Raw genomic sequence first — 24,531 nt, 5'->3', positions numbered from 1 at the left:
GCAAATTAACCCTGTACGGACTCAAGAAGGTCCCCATCCGAGGGGGGAGGCAAATCTCCAAAGAGATTTTTTAATGGAAGAATTTGTTGTCTGAAGCCACTAAAATGCCCCACCCTTTGGTCCCTCCTCTTAGACAGCCCCACAGCCCCATGGCGTCTGGTCTAGCCCAGCTGAAGACAGCTGGACAGAAGTCAGTCCCTCCCCTCTCCCACCTCCTCCAACCCAGCCTCGACCTCTCCTTGGCCCTCACGTTCCAGGAGGGCCTCCCAGGCTTAAAAAGCCTGTGGTGACATTACCAGCCCCGCCCCACTCCAGGGTGTAGCTGCGAGGCTTCCTCACCCTCAGCGCCTCAATTCACCTTCGTCCTTCCCAAGCCTCAGTGTGTCCATCTGCCAAATGGGTGTAACCATCCCTGCCTCACCTACCGGTCTCCCAGGTCGGCTGTAACGATGCAAACAACATTAAATCAGAAACTAGCCAGTTTTTTGGAGGGGGTGCCGAGAGGCCGGCATCCCGGGGAGGGAGCGGACTACAACTCCCATCCGGCTCCGGGGCCGCGGGAGTCCCCAGCCCCTCTCCCCGCGCTGAGGGAGAGTCTGCCCCTGTTCCAGGGGGCGAGGGAAGCTGCAGTGTCCTGGGCATCCCCCACCTAGGATAGGGGCCGGCGAGGGCCATGGTGGGCCTGGGCCTGGGGCTGCGAGAGGATAAGTGCGGCCGTCCGGGCCGCGATGGGACACCCCTTCCTCCTCTCCTCCCACTCCCCCACCCCGCCCCCTCTCCCCATCCCCACCCCACCCCCCCCATCCCCCCTACCCCTAACCCACCCCGCCTTCCTTGCTCCGCCCCGCCCAGGAGTTACTCTTCGGGGCCCGCCCCCCCACTTCCTGGCCGGGAGTTGGGCCCGCCCCCGCGCGCCTCCGCCCTCCCACCTACACCTTCAGCCGCGTCTCCCATTGGCCGGCGCACACCTGCCCGTCCGTCGGGGGGCGGGGCGGAGGGTGGGGCGCGGCGCCCAGGTGAGGGCGCGCAGGCGGCTCCGGAGGAAGGTGACAGCGGGGAGGGCGGGAGGGTGGGGGGAGGACGCGCGGACCGACAGACGGACGGACCGACGGGCAGGCATGCGGGCGGCTCGACTCTAGACTCCGGCCGCAGCCATGGAGCGGCGGTTGCGCGCGTTGGAGCGGCTGGCGCGGGGCGAGGCCGGCGGCGGCCCGGGGCTCGACGGCCTCCTGGATCTGCTTCTGGGGCTGCACCAAGAGCTCAGCAGCGCCCCCCTGCGGCGGGAGCGCAACGTGGCGCAGTTCCTGAGCTGGGGTGAGTGGCCCGGGAGGGACCGTGGGGGGGTTGCCCGAGGGACACCGCTCCAGGAGCCTCTCCCTCCGTGCTCCACGCCCACAGACCCTCCCGCGGGGAGCCGCACTCCCACAGGTTTCCCCCCCCTCCCAGACGACCCGCACTGGCCCTGATACGTGCCACCAGACCCCGGCCCTCTCAGTCACCTACACACTTTACTCTTATTCAGATTCACACACACACTTGTTCCCACTCCCAGAACCTGGCACGTGTGCACCACACACATCTCACTCGGACACACAGAAACTTGGCCCCAGGTGTAGACCCCAGACACATATACACAGTACACGCTCCACACAGAGTCATCTCATGATCTGTGAGAACACAGCCTCTCACACGGAGACCCCTGTGCATGTGACCCACTGACAAACATGCTTTCTCTGGCTCTCACATTCCACAGACACACTGAGACACTCACGTGCAGCTCCTGGAGAGACCCAGGGAACCCTGCCGACCCCCGCACCCACACTGCATCTGATACACACTTGTCTTCTTCCGCTCACAGATCCATAGGTAGTGCACACTTGCAGGCATCCCCTGCCCACCCCACCCCACACTTCCATTTCCCTGCACACCAGACCACCCAAGACTGGACACAGGAACCAACCTCAGACCCTTTGTGTGCAGGCGGCTGCCCAGGCCTCCTGAGGGCTACTCCCCAGGGCTGGGGCAGGGGGCTGGATGGAGGTGGGTCTGCACCCCTTCCTGGCATTGACTCATCTGAGTCACTGGGAGTGGCTGGCCTGGGATGACCCTGAATCCAGTGTGGACACTGGTGCCACCCCAAGGGCTCCCTGGTCACGCCCGGCCAGGCCATGGGGGAAGGACATGGGGGCCTGGCTTGGAGGGCGGGGTGAGGCGAGTGTTTGCCCAGTGGGCGACTAGCATTCCTGGCACTCCTGAGATCTGGGCCAGCACGAGGCCCAACCTGGCACGGTAAGGGGCCTGTGAGACATGCCAGTGAGTTGGGCCCAGTGCCAGCCCTTTGCTCTAGCGTGAGGGCAGTCAGAGGGCCCCTGCCTCTGCTGCCCACCTGTCTCCCCGGTACTCCTGCACCTTATGTGTGTGTGTCTATGTTGTCATCACCCCCTGTGATGCCCACACACACGTGTGCTCCTCCCTGCCTGCCTCTGGCACCTCTGCCCTGGACCCCAGCGTGGGGGCCTGTCTGTTGACATCTCCCCAGGTAACTCACAGAGCGGTGACTCACTCTGCTCCTGCCTCAACTTGTCCCTGCTCCTGCCCAGAGCCCCCATCCATGCAGCAAGGCAAGGGGACTGGGCAGCCTGTCCCGGGGGCCTGGGTCCTCCTGGCTATAGGCCCTAGGCTTTGGCCCCTGTCTGGCAGATGGGTAGCCACCCTCACCTCGGGTTCCCCCTTGCAGACCTGCAGCTGCTCCTCCCCAGCTGCACACATGGACCCGGGAAAAAGACAATTAATTTCTGTAATGAGGTTTCCACACCACCCATGCTGGGGGGTTCTTCCTGATAAACCTGTGGAGCAGCTCTCTGTCCCAACCACAGACCTGCCCAGCTGGCAGGGAGTTTACCTGCTGGCAGGGGAAACTGAGGCAAGGAGCCAGACTGTAGCTGCCCCCAACCGCTGCTGCGCCCCCTCACCTCCCTAAGTTTCCAGGCCCCAGTTCCCTCCCACAGGCCTGGGGCTCCTCCAGGCCTAGAAGGGCCGGGGAGTGGCTGGACACGTCCCTCCTGGGAGTGTCAGGGACTCTAAGGAGGAGGTTCGTGGCCAGGTGCAGGTCCAGAGAGCGAGGCAGGGCTCGGAGTCGTAGGGCTGGTCAGGCCTGGAGGAGATCCTGAGCACTCACACCCTCAGGTGCCAGCGTCGGGCGCCAGGGGAAGGTGTTTTGGCCCGTTTTTGAGTCTTGTGAGAACCTGGGCAGACCTCACTGTGCCTCCGGCCTGAGGAGGCCCCACACGGGGAGCACAGAGCCTGCCTGCCCAGAGCCCTGTAGAACCATGCCCTACCTGTCCTCCGGGGCCGCCCCAGGCCTCACTCCAGCCAGGTACCTCTGTGCCTACAGAGGGACCCACAGCTCCTCAGTGGCAGAGAAGCCTCTCTGGGGACAAGGAATGTTGCCGGTCCAGTTTCCCAAGACAGGCCCTGGCCTGGTCCTGCTAAAGGGCCAAGAACTGTGAGCTGGGGGTGGGAATGGTATCCCCATCATTCCAGGGTGACCTGGCCAGCCATGCTCAGCCCCCAGGCTGGGGAGAACTACAAATCCCATCAGCCCCTGGGATAGAGGCCACCTGGAATCTGGGGACAGGGGTCCAGGGAACCATGGATTCCGGGGGGCCAGGTAGTCAGCCAAGCCAGGACCCCACCTTCCACGCTTCCTGATCGTGGCTGAATGGGCTGCAGCTCCTGTCAACCCCTTGGCCACAGGCCATCCCTGGGGAGGTCATTCCTGCCCTGGCCTTGTGGGAGCTGCAGGTGAGAGAGAGCCTCCCTGCAGGCTCTCTGAGCCCCACTTTGTGTGCCTTCAGTCAGTCCCTTCATAGCAAAGGTGAAAGAGCTGCAGCTGCAGAGAGATGACTTTGAGATCTTGAAGGTGATCGGCCGAGGGGCCTTCGGGGAGGTGAGCAAAGGGCCTTGGGGTAGTGGGTAGGAGGGCGTTTGCACCCAGGCTGGACTGACCCCAGTGCTCTCTGTGGCCTCAGGTCGCTGTGGTGAGGCAGAGGGACAGTGGCCAGATTTTTGCCATGAAAATGCTGCACAAGTGGGAGATGCTGAAGAGGGCCGAGGTCAGTGTTGCGTCTGGGGGAACTTTGGGTGGCTACAGGCCTCCGAGACCTGCAGGGGAAGCGGCCGGGCATGGCTGCGGAACAGGAAGAGGATCCACCCCCAGCAGCGCATATTCTTCCTATCCCTTCCACACAATAAGCCTTTCTTAGAGCAAGCAGAATTGTTCCCATCTTCTTCCTTTTTTTTTTTATTTGCCTGAGTTGGGTCTTCATTGCTGTGCGTGGGCTTTCTCTAGTTGCGGCGAACAGGGGCTACTCCTCGTTGCAGTGCGCGGGCTTCTCGTTGCGGTGACTTCTCTTGTTGTGGAGCACGGGCTCTAGGCACGCGGGCTTCAGTAGTTGTGGCTCGCGGGCTCAGCAGTTGTGACGCGCGAGCTTAGTCGCTCCACGGCACGTGGGATCTTCCCGGACCCGGGCTCGAACCCGTATGCCCTGCATAGGTACGCGGATTCTTAGCCACTGCGCCACCAGGGAAGTCCCCCCATTTTCTTTATGATAACACTGAGGCCCAGAGCCATAAAGCACAGGCTCAGGCTCACACAGGTGACCTTGATCCACATCCCTAGACTTACTGAATCTTTCTCCATCCCCTGAGCTGGCAAGGTGGGGTTCCTGGGCTCCGATCCCACCCTCCTCCCTTAACCCCTGTGCCCCAAAACTGTTGCAGACGGCCTGTTTCCGGGAGGAGCGGGACGTTCTGGTGAAGGGGGACAGCCGCTGGGTGACCGCTCTGCATTACGCCTTCCAGGATGAGGAGTACCTGGTGAGGATGCTCAGCAAAGCTGGAGGGGGGTTACCTAGGGACAAAGGAGAAGGCTTTTGGGGGCCAGAAGCACTGATCCAGGAAGAGAGAGACCCTCCTACTGGGACCAAAAGGCTTCCACTCCCCACCAGCTCAGGCCTAGAGCCTCCTGCCTGAGGTTTGGCTGGGAGCTGGCTGCCCCAGAGCTTAAGCCTTGCCTTCCCAGAGCCCTGTGGAACCCCTGTGAGGCAGGTGGGAGATGGGTCCCTGGGGCAGGGGCCCCCCGCCATCTGATTCTTGCCCCCTGCCCACCACCTTCTAGTATCTGGTGATGGACTACTATGCTGGAGGGGACCTCCTCACTCTGCTGAGCCGCTTTGAGGACCGTCTCCCACCTGAGCTGGCCCAGTTCTACCTGGCCGAGATGGTGCTGGCCATCCACTCGTTGCATCAGCTGGGCTACGTCCACAGGTGGGGTCCCCAAAGCCCCTGCTGCACTTTCAGTCCCTGTTGACAGCTCTGGGGGCAGCTGACCCATAAATGCCAAGCGCTGTGCTGGGTGCTTCGTATGCACAGAACCTTTGAATTCTCACACCCAAAACCTTGTGTGATGGGAGCTGCTATCATTCCATTTTCCAGATGAGGTAGTCAGGGCTTAGCACAGGTAAGCACCTGGCTCACGGTGACTCAGCCAATGGGTGGCCGAGCCGTGGGTTGCACTGGGGGAGTCTGACTCCTGTGTCCCCCATGGTACACTCAGCTGCCTCCAAGGGTCGTCCTTATGGGTCCCTCTCCCCAACTTAACCAACTTCCTTCTTGGGAGCCAGAAGGCCTGGCCACCATCCTTCCCCCCTCCCACACGTGGGCACTCTGCTCACATGTGGATGCAGGAACATGTGCGAGCATATACACACTCGCACACCCAGACATGCGCCTAAATGCACATCCACATGCACAGATCAAGCCCCTCACTCTCCCTGTCCTCCCCCAGGGACGTCAAGCCAGACAATGTCCTGTTGGACATGAATGGGCACATCCGCTTGGCCGACTTTGGCTCCTGCCTACGGCTCAACAACAGTGGCATGGTAAGGGACCCTGCCCTAGATGGGGACAGAGGAGAACCTGGCTGGGAGAACTCCCAGGGGAATGGGAGTCACCAGGCCTAGTGCAGGTGGCATCAGACTCCCAGGGGAAGGAGGGGCTAGGCCTGGGGCCCAGGTGTGGGCACCGTGCCAGCCAAGCCCTAGGGAGTTGGGGTGCTAGGCCCAGACCCAAGGCCGTGGTGAGGGGCCGAGCCTGAGGCCATGGTCATGGCGTCATTAACACCACCACCCACAGGTGGATTCGTCGGTGGCAGTGGGGACGCCCGACTACATCTCCCCTGAGATCCTGCAGGCCATGGAGGAGGGCAGGGGCCACTACGGCCCACAGTGTGACTGGTGGTCCCTGGGGGTCTGTGCCTACGAGCTGCTCTTTGGGGAGACGCCCTTCTACGCTGAATCCCTGGTGGAAACCTACGGCAAGATCATGAACCATGAGGTCTGGCCACCAGGCCCTGGGGTTCTGGGAAGGCAGCGGGACTCCTGAGTCTGCGAGGTTGGAGATGCCCGGAGGCAAGGGTGGGATTCTGGATACTCACCTGCACCCCTCCCCCGGGCCTGCAGGACCACCTGCAGTTCCCCCCAGATGTGCCCGATGTGCCGGCCAGTGCCCAAGACCTGATCCGCCAGCTGCTGTGCCGCCAGGAGGAGCGTCTGGGCCACGGAGGGCTGGACGACTTCCGGAACCACCCCTTCTTCGAAGGCATAGACTGGGAGCGGCTGGCGACTAGCACTGCCCCCTACATCCCCGAGCTTCGCGGGCCCATGGACACCTCCAACTTCGACGTGGATGACGACACCCTCAAGCATCCAGTGAGTGGAGGGGCCCACAGCAGTGGGGAAACTGCCTTGAATCTCAGTGGCTGTGGGACCCTCCCCCGCACCGCGAAGTTTCCCAAAGCAGTTGGTGGGCTGGGGATGAGGCCTTCAGACCCCAGAGACTCGTGGGAGTTATGGTTCACCTGGGCTGGTTCACCTGCACTAAGGTGGGTTGTGCCAAGTGAAGGTCCTTTGACCACAAGTGTCATCCTGTTAATCAGAAATCATATAAGAAAGAAAACTCCCAGCAGCACCTGGGAGGCCGGAACCTCAAAGACTTATGGGAGTTGTAGTTTTTTGCGGGTGGGGGGGGCTGTGTTATCCCTCTAGGTTCCCACCTGAGCAGGAGGAGGTCGGCACTCAGTCCCAGGGGGTCTCCTGGGTCTCGAGCCTCAGCCTGGAGCTGTACCTGTTACAGGTACAGAGCTGTACCTTTTCTTCTCCTCCTTCTGCAGGGGACCCTGCCGCCACCCTCCCACGGGACCTTCTTAGGCCACCACCTGCCATTTGTGGGTTTCACCTATACCTCAGGCAGGTGAGTCTAGTCCTCACACACCTTGTGGGAAGCTGGGGTCTGCTGGCCTGGAGAACACCAGGAGCGTAGCCCATCAGGACCCTGGGAAAGTAACCAAGTGTCCCACCTGGTACCCGCATGAGACAGGTGCTCGGGAAGTGTGCTCGAGCCCTCAGCCGGACAGTCCCCCATGCCCTCAAGGTCCTGGTGGGGCTATGCCTCCTATGGGTCCTGCCCCAGCATCTAGCCCTCACAGGACCCTCCACGGCTGGCTGGGCGAGTAATGGACTCGGAACCAGAGACCTAGGACCACTCCCCGAGCCTCACTTTGTACCCCTATAAAATGGACAGGATGCTCTCAGCCCAGTTCCATTTGTGGGGCTGGTCTGAGACTGCAGCGAGGTCCTGGGGGAGTGGGAGTTGCAAAGTGTTAGCAGACGCGGATGCATCTGACCCTCACTCGTGGAGCGCTATGTGCTGGGCGTGGGGTCCCCTGGGCCCTTATCACTGAGTCCTCTTGACAGCCCTTGGAAGAGCCCCTAGCATCACCTGCATTTTCCTGTGAGAAAACTGAGATTCTGATATGTTCAAGGTCACACAGCTTGTAAGGGCCAGGGCTGGGGCTTGAACCAGGGCCCGGGGACCCTGGAACCACTGCTCTGGGCTGCTGCCCACACTAACAGCCTGGATCCTCCTAAGGGCAGGGTCTGGTCTTGATTGTTTTTATTCCCCGCACAGAGCCCAGACTTGGGTACAGAGCTAGTGCATAGTGGGTGTTTCTTAGGTGAATGAATGTTTGGATGCAGAAAAATGGAGGAGGCTGGGGGGTGGTTCTCTGTCAACTCTTGCCCTGCTCTCCCCAGTCTGGGCCCTGAGAGCACTTCTGAGCAGCTGGCTGCCCTGGAGCGGAAGCTCCGCTGTTTGGAGCAGGAGAAGGTGGAGCTGAGCCGGAAGCTCCAAGGTACGGGGGAGCCGGCTGGGCTGGGCAGGGTGGGTCTGCCCCGGGGGCTACCGCTGCGGAACGAGCTCCTCGCCTGCGGGTGCCCCCCAACACAGAGGCTCTGCCGACCCCCTCAGACCCTCAGGAACTGGAGCAGCTACGGAAGGAAGTGCAGACTCTGCAGGACAGGCTGTCAGGTACCCCCCAGCACCCCGTCTCTTTCCCCTCTACCCTCACCTTGGGGGCCGAGCTGTTTTCCCAGCACACCTGAGTCCAACCTGGGTTCCAGTCCTGCCCCTGCTCTGTACGTACGTGTTGTGTGATCTTAGGGAAGTATCTTAAACTCTCTTGAGTCTGCATGTAGAAAATGGGCCAAGCTGGGGTGAGGGTTCCGTGAGATACTGCACATAGAGTTCCTGGCTGAGGCTGGGCTCTCAGCATGTGCGGGTCTCAGTGACAATTCCTGGCAGAGACGCTGAGGGACAGCAAGGTGGACGGACGCCCAGCTGGTAGCCCAGGCCAGGACAGTGACGTGCAGCAGGAGAGAGACCAGCTCCTCCAGGTAGGGCTTGGGGAGGTGGCTGAGTGGCCCGGAGTTCGATGCTAAGGAGGTCCGTGCTCTGACTCCAGGCCTTGCCCTCCCCACCGCCACCTGGACCCCAGGAGCTGGTCGAGGTGCGGGCGGGGTTGCGGGCGCAGGAGCAGGAGCTGTGCAGGGCCCAGGAGTGGCAGGAGGAGCTGCTCCGGAAGCTGCAGGAGGCCCAGGAGAGAGAGGTGGCCATGGCCAGCGAGACCCAGGCCCTGAGCTCCCAGCTGGAGGAAGCCTGGGATGCCCAGAGGGAGGTGAGTGATGGGGGGCGGGGACAGCAACAGGGCCCTGCCCCCAGGACCTCTGGTGTGGCTGGAAGAAGGCTGGGGAGCTCGGTTCGGGGTGCCGGGAACACCAAGTGCCTTTGCACTTGGCCGAGGCCTGAGCGAGGGAACAGGTAGGGTGGGCAAGGGTCCAATGCCTCCACTCCTGCTGCAGTCGGCAGAGCCTGAGAGTCTGGAGCAAGGCCAAGAGTTGGGGTGGACAGGGACTTCCCTGGCGGTCCAGTGGTTAAGACTCCGTGCTTCCACTGCAGGGGGCGCGGGTTTGATCCCTGGTCGGGGAACTAAGAGCCCACATGCCGCGAGGAGCGGCCAAAAAAAAAAAAAAGAGTTGGGGTGGACAAGGTCAGCACTGGCTGCTTCTGCACCCCATCCCAGCTGCAGGCCCAGGTGGCCGCCCTGAGCCAGGAGGTGCTGCAGCTCCAGAGACGGCAGGAACGAAGCCTGGAGAAGGAGCCTCCCCAGATCAAGGTGGTGCCTTCCCCCCTGCCAAGCAGCACTTCTCTTGGCCTGGCCCCACTCAGGGTCCTCAGGGCCAGGCCCCAGGGGTAGGGTGGGCCATGGCTTCTCGGGCCCCTGCCCTGACCCCTCTCCATGTCCTGCAGACCATCCACACCGCCTCTGAGACCAACAGCACAGGATTGCCTGAGGGCAGCAGGCCTCAGGAAGCACAGCTGAGGCAGGAGGTAGCTGCCCTGCGTGTGCAGCTGGAGCAGGCCCGCGGCCACGGGTGAGCTGGGCAGCTGGGGCAGGGGACAGGGCGAGGGCCCGAGCTGGGAGTCACGGAGTCGTCCTCCTCGCCCGCAGGCCGTGTGGGAAGGAGGAGGCTCTGTGCCGGCTGCAGGAGGAGAACCAGCAGCTGAGCCGGGAGCAGCAGCGGGTGAGCAGGGCGGGCAGAGGGCCGGAGAGACGGGCAGGAGGTGGGACAGAGGGGGGTAGCCAGCAGGCCGGGTGGGCAGAGCTGCCAGGGCTGCGGGCCAGCCATAGTGGGTGAGCGAGGATGGACACAGGTGGGCCTCAGGGGCGCTGGGGCCCCTGGGGGCTGAGCCCTCCTTCCTACCGGGCCCCCAGCTGGTGGAGGAGCTGGAACGGGAGCAGCAGAGCAAGCAGAGACTGGAGGGCGCGCAGCGGGAGACAGAGAGCAACTGGGAGGCCCAGATTGCCGACATCCTCAGCTGGTGGGTGCCCCGGGGCTGAGGGCGGGGGCTGGGCCCAGGCTGGGCTGAGGGCACAGCCCCTGACCCTGCGCCCCCTTCCCAATCAGGGTGAACGATGAGAAGGTGTCAAGAGGCTACCTGCAGGCGCTGGCTACCAAGATGGCCGAGGAGCTGGAGTCCTTGCGGAACGTGGGCACCCAGACTCTTCCTGCCCGGCCGCTGGTGAGCCCCGGGGACACCCAGGGGGAGGGGTGCCAGGAGCCGCCCTCCACGGGTAGGGACGCTAGCTCACAGAAGATCAGGGACTTGCCTAAACTCACACCGGGGTCAGGGGCAGAGCTGGGGCTTTGAGCCTGGCCAGGTGGTGTGGTGGGAGAGGGCCTCTGAGGTAGCCAGGCCCTCAGGGCATCTCACGTTGATTCCCCCTGGCCACCAGGATCACCAGTGGAAGGCACGGCGGCTGCAGAAGATGGAGGCGTCGGCCAGGCTGGAGCTGCAGTCAGCACTGGAGGCCGAGATACGGGCCAAGCAGGGCCTGCAGGAGCGGCTGACGCAGGTGCAGGAGGCCCAGCTGCGGGCTGAGAGGTGAGACCACGGGCAGGCACTGCGAGGGGCCCAGGACCCACGCGGAGGCCTGTGGCGAGCTCTTGCCTGGTTCTCCCCAGCCGTCTGCAGGAGGTCGAGAGGCACAACCAGGGCCTGCAGCAGGAGCTGGCTACCCTCCGGGAGGAGCTGCGGGCCCATGGGCCGGGGGGTGAGTGGCCGTCTGCGTGCCTTGTCCTAGAGCAAGTCCTCTGCTCCAGGTCACCAAGGGAGTCCCACAACAGCCTGGCCGGGCTGTGGAGACAAGAGTTTGTTCCAGACTCTGCTGCCTAACCCACTATCTGTTAGCTAGCACTTACTGAGCACCTGCTGTATGCCAGCCCCCCAACACTTCCCAGCCTGTGGTCATTTCCCCATTTTACTGAGGTGGAAACTGAAATCCCCGCCCTGGCCCCTGGTTTCCTCAGTGACAAGTGTTAGGGTGGAGTCCCTGGTCCCAGTGACCCATGCCCTCTGTTTGCAGACACCAAGCCCTCAAACTCCCTGATTCCCTTCCTGTCCTTCCGGAGCTCAGAGGTAAGAACGGTTGTGGGGCTGGCTGGGGCAGAGTGCCAGGGGAGGACACAGGGACCTTGACTCTGCCCCCATCCCATTCCCCAGAAGGATTCCACCAAGGACCCCGGTGTCTCAGGAGAGGCCCTGAAGCCTGGGCTGGAGCCCGAGCTGAGGCCAGAGGGCCGCCACAGCCTGCGCCTGGGGGTGAGGACTGACAGGAGACCCACAGTTGGGGGGCCTGGGCCCCACCCTCTGCCTGTGCATGGCTCACCTGTTTGCTCGCCCTCCCCTGCAGGGTGTGTTCCCCAGAACGCCTGCTGCTACTACACCCCCTGCAGAAGGTCCTCCTGCAAAGGTCAGTGCCCGGCGGGGCGGAGCGGGGGCACCAAGCCATTCTGCTAGGTTTCCAAGGACCCGCTTGGGTTCCCCCCACGTGCGTTCTGGCTGGCAGACTGCAGTGGGGCTGGCGGTGGTGGCAATGAGTTTGTTTTTTTTTTTTACGTCTTTATTGGAGTATAATTGCTTTACAATGGTGTGTTAGTTTCTGCTTTATAACAAAGTGAATCAGTTATACATATACTTATGTTCCCATATCTCTTCCCTCTTGCGTCTCCCTCCCTCCCACCCACCCTATCCCACCCCTCCAGGCGGTCACAAAGCTCCGAGCTGATCTCCCTGTGCTATGCGGCTGCTTCCCACTAGCTACCTACCTTACATTTGGTTGTGTATATATAATGTCCATGCCACTCTCTCACTTTGTCACAGCTTACCCTTCCCCCTCCCCATATCCTCAAGTCCATTCTCTAGTAGGTCTGTGTATTTATTCCTGTCTTACCCCTAGGTTCTTCGTGACATTTTTTTTTCTTAAATTCCATATATATATGTTAGCATACGGTATTTGTCTTCTTCTTTCTGACTTACTTCACTCTGTATGACAGACTCTAGGTCTATCCACCTCATTACAAATAGCTCAATTTCGTTTCTTTTTATGGCTAATATTCCGTTGTATATATGTGCCACATCTTCTTTATCCATTCATCCGATGACGGGCACTTAGGTTGTTTCCGTCTCCGGGCTATTGTAAATAGACCTGCAATGAACATTTTGGTACATGACTCTCTTTGAATTATGGTTTTCTCAGGGTATATGCCCAGTAGTGGGATTGCTGGGTCATATGGTAGTTCTGTTTGTAGTTTTTTAAGGAACCTCCATACTGTTCTCCACAGTGGCTGTATCAATTTACATTCCCACCAACAGTGCAAGAGGGTTCCCTTTTCTCCACACCCTCTCCAGCATTTACTGTTTCTAGATTTTTTGATGATGGCCATTCTGACCAGTGTGAGATGATACCTCATTGTAGTTTTGATTTGCATTTCTCTAATGATTAATGATGTTGAGCATTCTTTCATGTGTTTGTTGGCAGTCTGTATATCTTCTTTGGAGAAATGTCTATTTAGGTCTTCTATCAAACTCTTAGAGGAAAACATAGGCAGAACACTCTATGACATAAATCACAGCAAGATCCTTTCTGACCCACCTCCTAGAGAAACGGAAATAAAAACAAAAATAAACAAATGGGACCTGATGAAACTTAAAAGCTTTTGCACAGCAAAGGAAACCATCAACAAGACCAAAAGACAACCCTCAGAATGGGAGAAAATATTTGCAAATGAAGCAACTGACAAAGGATTAATCTCCAAAATTTATAAGCAGCTCATGCAGCTCAATAACAAAAAACAAACAACCCAATCCAAAAATGGGCAATGAGTTTTGAGTACGACCACAGGCTCGCTGGGGCTCAGAGTTCACACTGCCACCTGGCTCAAATGCACTGGTCTCGCGCGAACCTCAGGGTGGCCGGGTTGGTGACGGTGGCGGGGGCGCGGGGCGGTGCGAGGCCCTCGGAGGCCGGGATCAGGCATGGGTAATGTGCGTGTCCCCTCCCCAGCCTGGCTCACACATGCTGCGCCCCCGGAGCTTCCCATCCCCCACCAAGTGTCTCCACTGCACCTCGCTGATGCTGGGCCTGGGCCGCCAGGGCCTGGGCTGTGACGGTGAGACCCTCACCCACTTCACCCCCCTGCACACCAGCCTCCCACGCGCCAGCCACAGCCCCTAGGTGGAGGGAACGGAAGTGGCCCCAAGCCTGCCACACCCGGGCAGTTTCAGCCCAGGCCACTGGCGCCTCCCGGTCAGCATTCCCCACTGCTCCGCTTTCTTTCTCTTTTCTCACTTTATGGGGAATCCGTGCCAGGCCGAGGGGAGCTGGGGCTGGGAGTGCCCAGGGTCCCGGGTCCGGGCTGTCCACACCCCACCTCACACCACCCGTCGGCTCCCGCTTTCCCCACAGCTTGCGGCTACTTCTGTCACTCGACTTGTGCCCCACAGGCCCCACCCTGCCCCGTGCCCCCTGACCTCCTCCACACGGCCCTGGGAGTGCACCCTGAAACGGGCACGGGCACCGCCTACGAGGGCTTCTTGTCGGTGAGCCAGCACTGGGGGAGGAGGAAGACGGGCGTGGGTGGCTGGGCCCTGGCAGGCCCTCCCACGCCTGCTCTCCCGCAGGTGCCACGGCCCTCGGGTGTCCGGCGGGGCTGGCAGCGAGTGTTTGCCGCCCTCAGTGACTCGCGCCTGCTGCTGTTTGATGCCCCAGACCCGAGGCTCAGCCCGGCCAGCGGGGCCCTCCTGCAGGCACTGGATCTGAGGTGGGTGCCAGGCGGTAGTTTGGGGCAGGGGGTGTGTGGGTCAAGGGGGCAGCCAGGGCCGTGCGACCGCTGACCTGCTCCATGAACCTCCCAGGGACCCCCAGTTCTCGGCCACCCCTGTCCTGGCCTTGGATGTTATCCACGCCCAATCCAGGGACCTGCCCCGCATCTTTAGGGTGAGTTCGGGGTGGCGGGGGAGGGTGATGGACCAGACCTCTGTCTGCCTCTGTGCTGTCCCCACTCCAGCCACTTTTCTCCATCTCCATGGCTGCCCCCTTCCTCCCGCCCCCCTCGCCTCCACATGAATGGCTACAGTGGCTTCCGCTCTGGTCCGTGTAGCTACACTTCATCCTGCAGTGCAGTTTTCCATATATGAAGCTGGTTGTGTCCTGCCGCGTTTAGGACGCTTCTGCGGCTTCCCATCGCCCTCAGCGTGCTCCTAACCGTAGCGTTGAGGCCCCACATCTCTGACCCTACCAGCTCCCTGCCCTCCCCCACCTCAAGCACTCCGGGTCACTCCACTCATCCCCCAGGCTCCGGCAGAAATGTCTCTTCCTCTGGGAAGTCGTCTTTCACTGCTTAGCCTGGGTGAGGGGGCCCCACCCTGTGGTCTCACGATGCCCCATCCTTCCCCTCCGATGGCACTGGTCCCAGGGCTCTGGAGTCGTCCCCGTGCTTGTCTGACCAGCCCACCTGGCTTATCACCTGCTGCAAGACAGCACCTAGCACTGCCCCGGGCAAGCCGATGCCGGTGCTAATAAGCATCAGCCCATGGAGAGAGGGACGGGGGGAAGGACGGCTGGCCCTTGGCCCTCTGCCCCCCAGCCTGGGTCCCCGCCCGCAGGTGACGGCCTCCCAGCTGACGGTGCCGCCCGCCACGTGCACCGTGCTGCTGTTGGCGGAGAGCGAGGGTGAGCGGGAACGCTGGCTGCAGGTGCTGGGCGAGCTGCAGCAGCTGCTGCTGGACGCACGGCCCAGGCCCCGGCCGGTGTACACGCTCAAGGAGGCCTACGACAACGGGCTGCCGCTGCTGTCCCACGCGCTCTGTGCCGCCATCATCGGTGAGCCTCACGCAGAGGGGGCGCCGCCCAGGCAGGCTCGGGGGAGGAGTCCCGGGCTGCCGCGGTCACTAGGGCCGCTGTCACTGCCCAGTCCCTGCAGCCCTGAGCTGTGGACTCTCCTGCACGTGTCCTCCTCGCCACTCCTCTGGGCACAGCTGTGTGATGAGGGACCTGGGCTGAGGGTTGGGAACCTGGCTTCTGCCACTCCATTTCTCTGCGCCCTCCTTTCTGCTTTTTCTAAAAGAATCTCAAGTGAGCGAAAAGAGCAGAGGCTTTAGGAAGAGATAAAGGAGGGTTCCGCTCCTGACTCTTACCAGCAGCCAGGTGACCATGGGGGAGCCTCACACTGTCTCCTTTGGGGCTGCTGTGTTCAGCCAGGAGCCTGGTGCACCGTGGGGCCTCCGTATCGGACAGCTGGGGAACAGGAGAGGAGGCTCCCTGGCCTCCCCCAGCAGCCAGGCCCTGAAGCGGCCCTGCCCCGGCGGGCTGGGACCTCTCCCTGCAGTCCCTCAGGACGGGAGCTACAGGAGCCACTGCCCGCGTCCTCCAGGTGCCCTGTGTCAGTCTGGAGCCGGGGGACGAGGGCATTTATCGGCAGGGATTGCTGTGAGCTTAATGCTCACCCTGCACTCCTTCATCTCTTCACAGCCTCACAGCAGCTGTGTGAGGAAGGTTAACCACTATTATCCCCGTTTTACATAAGGGGAAACCAAGGCTCCGAGAGGTGACGTGACTTACCCCAAATCCCACAGCTCGGGGTGGAGGGCCTCTCAGCCTGACTCCTGTCCCCGTGGCCCTTCCCTATTAGAGCCAGTCCAGACTCTGGGACAGAAGGGTCCAGTGATGCAGGGACAGTGTCCTCAGGAGAAACCTAAGCTTAGCAAGGGCAGGCAGCCTCCCCAGTCTCCTGCCTCTGGATGGGCCTTTGGGCCCCTGACCCTCTCCCTCCCTCCGTCCACCAGACCAGAAACGGCTTGCTCTGGGCACTGAGGAGGGGCTGTTCGTGATCCACCTGCACGGCAACGGTACTACCAGGCTGGGCCAGGGCGGGCGTGGGTGCGCATCAGCCCCAGGGGACAGAGGAGGCTGGGCACCGACCCGCTCCTCACCGACCTGCCGGTGACACTCTCCCTCGCCAACCCCACAGACATCTTCCAGGTGGGTGAGTGCCGGCGGGTGCAGCGGCTGGCCGTGAGCCCCGCCGCGGGCCTTCTGGTCGTGCTGTGCGGCCGAGGCCCCAGCGTGCGCCTCTTTGCCCTGGCCGAGCTGGAGAACATGGAGGCATCAGGTGCCAAGATCCCCGAGTCTCGAGGCTGCCAGGCCCTGGCAGCCGGGCGCATCCTGCAGGCCCGCACCCCCGTGCTCTGTGTCGCAGTTAAGCGCCAGGTGCTCTGCTACCAACTGGGTCCAGGCCCGGGGCCCTGGCAGCGCCGCATCCGCGAGCTGCAGGCACCAGCACCTGTGCAGAGCCTGGGGCTGCTGGGTGACCGGCTGTGCGTGGGCGCAGCTGGCGCCTTCACCCTCTACCCGCTGCTCAACGAGGCTGCGCCCTTAGCGCTGGGAGCCGGTCTGGTGCCTGAGGAGCTGCCCCCATCCCGCGGGGGCCTGGGTGAGGCCCTGGGCGCCGTGGAGCTCAGTCTCAGTGAGTTCCTGCTGCTCTTCACCACCGCCGGGGTCTATGTGGACAGCGCCGGCCGCAAGTCTCGCATCCAAGAGCTGCTGTGGCCAGCAGTGCCCACGGGTTGGGGTGAGGCCTTTGGAGGGCCAGGCTGGGTGGGGCCTGACACTTGCGGTATAGCCCACACGTTGGAGGAAGACAGGGCCCTGCCCAAACTCCTGAGCTTGGATTTGGAGGCCAGCGTGTGTCCTCCTGCCCGACCACACCCTCGGTGGCTTGCACGGGATCATCTTCCCCTGCCCGAAGTACTCTCCTTTTCGTACCCGGCAAACCCTTAACCAAGTCCAGCCCCAGTGGCAGCTCAGGGCCTAGAGCTGGTAGGCCCTCCAGAAATGACCCCCATGATTGCTGTCATTATCGTTACAGCTTTCACACTCCCTCCCTCCCCCCACAATCGGTCCTTTGCTCCTTCTTGCTGCCCCACCTCTGTTCACACCTCTGCCCTGGCTCTCTGCACCTTCTGTGTGTGGGGGGCCTGCAGTTCTTCATCACATCCAGTACCCAGCCCAGGCAAGCGCACCCCAGAGGCTATGAATGTTTGGAGGAATGAATGAATGAATGGACAGGGCAGCGGGGGAGTCTCACATGTCCACAGGTAGCTGGTGAGATGGGCTACAGCCTGGAAGAGAGGGACAGCGCTCCTTTCATGAACAATCGCCCGTCTGGGGGTGAGGCCTGTGGGTTGGGTCCAGACTGCTGGGGGCCAATTCCCAGCTCTCACTCACCACGGAGTGAGACTTAGCTCTGGGGTTTCCATTCCCTCATCTTAAGTTAGGGGCAATAATACTACCTGCCCGGAGTTGTTTGAGAATTAAAGGAGGAAAAGTATGCAACATGGTTAGAACTAGGCCTGGCGTGGCTAGAGTGAGTGCTCCCTGATCGTTATCTCTAACTTGCTATGGAGGTTGGGTGGGGCAACCGGGAGAAGAAGGACCTTTGGTGGGGCGTGGAAGTTACGGGTGCTGTGACAGTACACAGGGTGTTCCCTGTGATAGGGAGGGGGAAACAAGCCCAGAGAGGTGCCTCACTTGCCTGGGGCTGCACAGCACAGTTTCCCACTCTACAGGTTACGCAGCCCCCTACCTGACAGTGCTGAGCGAGAACGCCATTGATGTGTTTGATGTGAGGAAAGCAGAATGGGTCCAGACGGTGCCACTCAAGAAGGTGAGGGCCCGCTCAGATCCCTGGGGCTGGACTGGGGTGTGGTCGGGTAGTATGGCGTGACCTCTGTGCCTGTTGCCTCAGGTGCGACCCCTGAACCCAGAGGGCTCCCTGTTCCTCTTTGGCACCGAGAAGGTCCGCCTGACCTACCTCAGGAACCTGCTGGCAGGTGAGGGAGGGTGGGGGTGGGAGGAAGGGGTGTGACCCTGAGCACCAGTTGACTGGCGCCGTGGCATCTTGTGAGCACCGCCCAGCTCTCTGCTTCTCCTGCAGATAAGGACGAGTTCGACATCCCCAACCTCACCGACAACAGCCGGCGCCAGCTGTTCCGCACCAAGAGCAAGCGCCGCTTCTTCTTCCGCGTGTCGGAGGAGCAGCTGCAGCAGCAGCGCAGGTGCGCGTGCGTGGTGCGGTGGCTGGGCGGGACCTCCTACTCTTGGGGGCGGGACGAAGCACGAGCCTCGCCGTCCCGGAGAGGGCAGGAAGGTGCCACCTTCGCCGCCTCCCTCCCTTCACCCCTTCCCCCTGTAGGGAGATGCTGAAGGACCCTTTTGTGCGCTCCAAGCTCATCTCAACGCCCACCAACTTCAACCACCTGGTGCACGTGGGCCCTGCAGACGGAAGGCCCAGCGCCAGGGACCTGCCCCCGGTGAGTGTGAGTCCTCTGGAGCCAATCCCAAGCCTCCCTGGTGAAGCTGAGCCAATCACCGGCCTCTGCTTACTTGGGACCCGGGACCTCTGGGCGTCCAGGCCGTACGCAGTTCATTTGACCTGGTTCCAGCCTTCCACCCTGTCCCCAACAGGCTCCGGAAGAGAAGGGCCAAGGTGCCCGCAGCTCTGGCCCGCAGCGGCCCCACAGCTTCTCCGAGGCCCCGCGGCGCCCAGCTTCCATGGTCAGTGACGGCCTCGCTGGAGACGCGGACCACAGTAAGGACAGCCTCACAGCCTCCACTACCTCTGCGTCCCTCCCCCGTGTTTCCATCCCCTTTGGACCCTTCAAACCTGACCCTGGATTTTTGTCCCCTTGCTCATCCTGCTCCTGGAGCAGTGAAGAGGAAGCCTTGGACGTCTCTGTCCAGCGAGTCGGTGTCCTGCCCCCAGGGATCTCTGAGCCCCGTGGCCTCCCTGATACAGGTGAGCCAGTGGGGGCTCTCCCTTTCCCCGTTGAAAGGCAGGCATTTCTGTTTCGTGCTGGGACCTGAGGCCAGAGAACAAGCTGAGCCCATCCCTGCCTTGGATGCTAAGAGATGCTGACTCTCCCCTGTCTCGCCCCTTAGTGGGTCCCAGCAGGGGCCTGGAGGCAGGTCAGCCGAGGTCTGACTGTCTTGGCTCTGACTGTACCAGCAGTGTGGCCCCGGGCGAGGTGCCCAGCCTCCCTGAGCTTGTCTCGCCTGTAAAATGAGGTTATTGTTATGAGACCTGTAGGAGGTACCTGGCACAAGGGGAGAGCACCACAGCAGGGGAGCTCTTGGATTTTTTTTTTTGGCCACGCCGCATGGCTTGCGGGATCTTAGTTCCCCGGCCAGAGATTGAACCCAGGCCCTCAGCAGTGAGAGTGCAGAGTCCTAGCCGCTGGACTGCTAGGGATTTCCCGCTCTAGGAACTCCTGTGGGAGAGAGGTCAGAGGAGGGAGCAGTCCACTCTGGCTGGGGACCAGGAAGATCTAAGGACTTGGGAAGGCTCCCACTCCCCCTCCAGCCACGTATCCAACTGCCGCCCCCACTGCAGGCGCACCAAGCCACTCAGAGCCCTGGGACCACCATGTTCTTTCACACCTCCAAGCCCTCACCCCTGCTGTCTCCCCTGCTTCTCTTGAAATACCCTTTCCTGTCATCCACCTGATTAAGGGCCAGGCCGTCTTCAAGGCTCTGCACCACTGTCAGCTTCTCCAGAGACCACTTGGCTGCCTGGTCACGTGGTCACTGCCGCCCTCCTCCCTCCACCTCCTAACTGTTGATCCTGCTGTGCTGTGATTTTCGTCTGGGTTCCTTCCTTGATTGCGGGGGTCAAGTTTGTCTTCTGCTTGGAGTAAAGCCTATTTGTTGATTGAATGTAGAATGGAGTGAATGAACAAAGGGGCTTTGGTTTGGGCTCCGGAGTTCAGTAGGATTTCCTCAGGCTCTTCTCACGTACCCCTACCCCACCTCACATCTGACCTCCTCCGATGGCCCTGCTGCAGCAAGGGATGTGTCCTGGGGAAGCCTCTGGGAGGCACTGACCTGGTGAGGGAAGAGTCCTGCTTCCTCTTTCTTTCTTTCTTTTTTTGTTTTTTTATAAATTTATTTATTTATTTATTTATTTTTGGCTGCGTTGGGTGTTCGTTGCTGTGTGCGGGCTTTCTCTAGTTGTGGCGAGCAGGGGCTACTCTTCGTTGTGGTGCGCGGGCTTCTCACTGCGGTGGCTTCCCTTGTTGCGGAGCACGGGCTCTAGGCGAGCTGGCTTCAGTAGTTGTGGCGCACGGGCTCAGTAGTTGTGGCTCGCGGGCTCAGTAGTTGTGGTGCACGGGCTTAGTTGCTCCGCGGCATGTAGGATCTTCCCGGACCAGGGCTCGAACCCGTGTCCCCTGCATTGGCAGGCGGAGTCGTAACCACTGTGCCACCAGGGAAGTCTCCTGACTTCCTCCTTCTACCCTGACTTCCTTCTGTTTCCACTCCAGGTCTCAGAACGGCCCCGGAGCCTCCCCCTGGCCCCTGAATCTGAGAGCTCCCCTTGACACCCTCCGGCGGGGCCCAACCCCCAATCCCAGGACCGAGAGATGCGAGAGAGCAAAGAGCTTGAGGAACACCATATTCCGGCCGGTCCGGAACGTGTGGAAATTCGGACTCAGGGCAGGCCTGGCCTGGGCAGCCATGGCCTGGGTTGCTAGGACAGGGCCGGGGGGGGGGGGGGTGGATCTGACTCCCAGCCCTCATCCCGCCCTTCACTCTGCTCCCAGCCCCAGCCTGTGCTAGCCATGGGGAATAGGATGGCCCCCTTCTGCCCTGGGGGCCCCTCTGCGCCAGTGTCCAGGGGTGATTTTGCCAAAGCTGTCACTTCCAGGGCCAAGCCCCAGGAGTCTTGTGATCAAGAGTCCAGAAGAGGGACAGAGAGGGGCCGGGTTCCTGGGAGCAGTCTGGGGTCGTGACTGTGGACTGTCTAGCCCCCAAGGAGGTTGAGTTGGGGCATATCCCAGTCTCTGCTCAGGGTCAGGGCAGGAAAGACAGGCTCTAATCCAGAGGAAGAGGTAGAGAAGGAGGGAGAGGATGTTGGTGAAGGAGGTGAGAGAGGCAAGGGGAGGAAAGGAAGTGCAAGAGGAGGGGAGAGTGATTGGAAGGAGGTGAAAGCCATCCAGAGGAGAAGGACAGAAGGATAAAGGAGGAGCGATGGAGAAGAGAGAGGCCAGAGGAGGGGGTGGAGGGAGAGGGAGCTGGGAGAGCACAGGCACAGGCGCCTTCTGTCTGGGGGGAGTCGGTGGGGGTGGGAAGAGGGAGGGGCTCTGCGAGCCAACTGACATTGTCATCTAATCTGTCCAGGAGGAAGATAACTCCGAGCCAGGGATGGGATGGGGGGGTATTTATAAGGGCTGCTTGGTGGGAGATGGGCACCCTACGGGTTTCCAGGCACACTCTGGCCCTTCGCAGAAAGGCGGGGGGTCATTTTTCTCGAAGCTTCAACCACCTGTGTATTAGGGGATCATAGGGGCATTTTATTATTGATCACAGTCATTATTATTGTTATTATATTACTATTTTTATTAAACCTCCCCCTACTGATGAGTAGGGAGCAAAATAAATATTTATCTCCTCAAATGCCATATTCCCGGGAGGGATAGACCCTGACACTCCGTGAGGCAGTAAGAAACCAATAAAGACAACTTTGTAAGCTGCTGGCCTCCCCACCTGGATCTGTCTTCCTGGGGTTTAGAAAATGGAGGGAGGAGTGGGGGCATCAGAGACAGCTGAAGACCACGTTGTCTTTATGTATTTTCAAAAATCGGATGATGTTCACATGGGGGTAAGTGAGGACAGTTTAAAAGCGAAGGGATGGGGCTTCCCTGGTGGCACCGTGGTTAAGAATCCACCTGCCAATGCAGGGGACACGGGCTCGAGCCCTGGTCCAGGAAGATACCACATGCCGCGGAGCAACTAAGCCCCTGCGCCACAGCTACTGAGCCGGCGCTCTAGAGCCACAACTACTGAAGCCCAGACACCTAGAGCCCGTGCTCCACAACAAGAGAAGCCACCGCAATGAGACGCCCGCGCACCGCAACGAAGAGTAGCCCCCGCTCGCCACAACTAGAGAAAGCCCGTGTGCAGCAACGAAGACCCAGCTCAGCCTAATAATTAATTAATTAATTAAAAAAAAAAGCGAAGGGACGGTTTACAAAAGTGTGGGCAGCATCAGGGGAACCCACCAAGGAGTGGCGGTGCCCTGAGCCCCGGCCGCAGTGAGGAGCTGTTATCACCCCCAGGTCAGCCGGGCAGGAAAAGGCAGGTGTTACCCTGCGGGAGCTATGGCTCTCAGTAGAAGCACTTGGCCATGGCCAAGCAGGAAGGCAGCCCAGGAAATTAATTCCTCCACCTCACTCTACTCCCTCCCTCCCATCTCCTGCTTCGTTTTGTCCAAACCCAAGCAGCAGCCAGAGGCCCCTAGAGCTGAGTTTCTGCAGGTCTAGAGGGCAGCCTTTGGGGTCCAGAGCAGGGTGGAGACGGGAGGAAGTGGATCTGAAGAACAACACATCCTGCTGCCCCACCCAGGTGAGACTACTGAGAGGAGTAGGGGGAGGGGAGGTCTGGGAGGGGTCTCACTTGTTCTAATCTGGGGTGTCCATGACTGGGCAGGACCCAGGCCTTGAGGCTGGGCTGGGTGAGGCAGGAGGATAAGTGCTGGGATCAGGGCAGGCTGTGCCCTAAGGCTTGTGGAGGGCCCTAAAGTTAGGGAAAGGGGCCTGGTTAGAGATACGGATTGGAGGGTGCCCGGGAAATTCCAGGGCCTGGTTAGGAGTGCAGCCTTGATTCCAGTCTAGTTCTGCTGTCATGGGCAAGATACCTGACCTCTCTAAGCCTCAGTTTCCCCATCTGTAAGTGGGGATCATAAAATCCATCTCATGGGAGGTTCTGGTGAGACTTCGGCGAGACAATGAGTGTAAAATGCCTTCAGCTCACTCAGGAAATGTTTGCCTATGGAGATGCAGAAGCCCAAAGAGAGGGCCCAGGGCAGGGACACCGAGGCCTCTTGCAAGCTAGGGTCTCCAGCCACCCTCACCAAAGTGGAGAAATGGCTGTTTCCCTGGCACCCCTCAATAATTTAGCCAAAAGATTTTCACAGTTTTACATTAAAATATTTTTTTTCTCCCAAAGTTTTATGTTGACAAATTTCAAACCTACAGAAAGATTGAAAGAATATGAACGCCCTGGGACTCCCCTAGTGGTCCAGTGGTTAAGACTCTGCGCTCCCAATGTAGGGGGCCCGGGTTCAATTCCTGGTCAGAGAACTAGATCCCACATGCCGCAACTAAGAGCCTGCATGCCGCAACTAAAAGACCCCGCGTGCCGCAACTAAGACCTGGCACAGCCAAATAAATAAATATTAAAAAAAAAAAAAGAATATGAACTCCCTACACTCTTCCCTTAGATTCACCATTGTTAACATTTTGCCGCTCTTGCTTTACTCCTGTACCCCTATAAACGTGTATACATAGCATGTATGTTGCTAACATTTGAAAGTAAGTTGAAGACAACCTGAACCTTGCACCTAAATACTTTGCAGCCGTCTCTTAAGAATAAGGAACCATCATGCCGTACAGCAACTAAGCCCGTGCACCGTAACTACTGAGCCTGCGCTCTAGAGCCCATGAGCCACAACTACTGAGCCCACGTGCTGCAACTACTGAAGCCCACATGCCTAGAGCCCATGATCCTCAACAAGAGAAGCCACCGCAACGAAGAGTAGCACCTGCTCACCGCAACTAGAGAAAGCCCGTGCGCAGCAACGAAGACCCAACATAGCGAAAAATAAGTAATAAATAAAATAAATAAATTAAAACAAACAAACAAAAACTAACCACCCCATATTTCGGGGCCCTCTCACCTTCATAAATAAATAAATAATTTTTTTTTTAAAAAAAAGTATAAGAAACCACCAAGAATTCCCTGGCAGTCCATGTCATTTTTTTTGACCTGGCAGGTCCAGTGGTTAGGACTCTGTGCTTTCACTGCCGAGGGCTCAGGTTCAATCCTGGTCGGGGAACTAAGATCCTGCAAGCTGTGTGGCGTGGCCAAAAAAAAAAAGAAAAAAAAGAATAAGGAATCACCAGAAGTCACTATTAGTATCTCAAGAGATTTAATATTTTTAAAAATTTATTTATTTTATTTATTTATTTTTGGCTGCGTTGGGTCTTCGTTGCTGCGTGCAGGCTTTCTCTAGTTGCGGTGAGTGGGGGCTACTGTCCGTTGCAGTGCGCGTGCTTCTCACTGTGGTGGCTTCTCTTGTTGTGGAGCCGGGCTCTAGGTGCGCGGGCTTCAGCAGTTGCGGCGCACGGGCTCAGTAGTTGTGGCTCGCGGGCTCTAGAGCACAGGCTCAGTAGCTGTGG

The 24,531-nt window shown here is 60.0% G+C and overlaps 1 protein-coding gene across 1 annotated transcript; it reads left to right on the top strand.

Annotated features, from left to right (window-relative positions):
* The first annotated feature begins 1,154 nt into the window (after window positions 1–1,154).
* Window positions 1,155–20,673, top strand: CDC42BPG (CDC42 binding protein kinase gamma). The gene is made up of 37 exons (XM_065881644.1): window positions 1,155–1,314; window positions 3,858–3,949; window positions 4,032–4,115; window positions 4,783–4,878; window positions 5,180–5,328; window positions 5,849–5,942; window positions 6,196–6,396; window positions 6,522–6,770; window positions 7,232–7,311; window positions 8,154–8,251; window positions 8,347–8,427; window positions 8,701–8,792; window positions 8,894–9,073; window positions 9,479–9,571; window positions 9,706–9,830; window positions 9,908–9,980; window positions 10,172–10,278; window positions 10,365–10,479; window positions 10,694–10,842; window positions 10,923–11,011; window positions 11,324–11,376; window positions 11,461–11,559; window positions 11,651–11,710; window positions 13,304–13,409; window positions 13,706–13,839; window positions 13,921–14,060; window positions 14,155–14,236; window positions 14,905–15,121; window positions 16,084–16,146; window positions 16,269–16,868; window positions 17,866–17,963; window positions 18,045–18,129; window positions 18,234–18,354; window positions 18,492–18,609; window positions 18,764–18,887; window positions 19,009–19,094; window positions 20,617–20,673. The coding sequence occupies exons 1-37, from the start codon at window positions 1,155–1,157 to the stop codon at window positions 20,671–20,673; spliced, it is 4,650 nt and encodes a 1,549-aa protein (XP_065737716.1).
* The last annotated feature ends 3,858 nt before the right edge of the window (window positions 20,674–24,531 follow it).

This window comes from Phocoena phocoena, chromosome 8 (genome assembly GCF_963924675.1).
Source record: "Phocoena phocoena chromosome 8, mPhoPho1.1, whole genome shotgun sequence".
Classification (NCBI taxonomy): domain Eukaryota; kingdom Metazoa; phylum Chordata; class Mammalia; order Artiodactyla; family Phocoenidae; genus Phocoena; species Phocoena phocoena.
Note: the sequence above shows the minus strand (reverse complement) of the source record. Positions and strands in the feature narration are given on the sequence as shown.

Excerpts from the sequence above, each read along its gene's own strand:
- CDC42BPG (XM_065881644.1), top strand. The coding sequence starts at position 1,155 with ATGGAGCGGCGGTTGCGCGCGTTGGAGCGGCTGGCGCGGGGCGAGGCC. Across the intron at positions 16,869-17,865 it reads AGCAGTGCCCACGGGTTGGG|GTTACGCAGCCCCCTACCTG; the intron begins GTGAGGCCTTTG and ends CCCACTCTACAG. Across the intron at positions 19,095-20,616 it reads CCGTGGCCTCCCTGATACAG|GTCTCAGAACGGCCCCGGAG; the intron begins GTGAGCCAGTGG and ends TTTCCACTCCAG.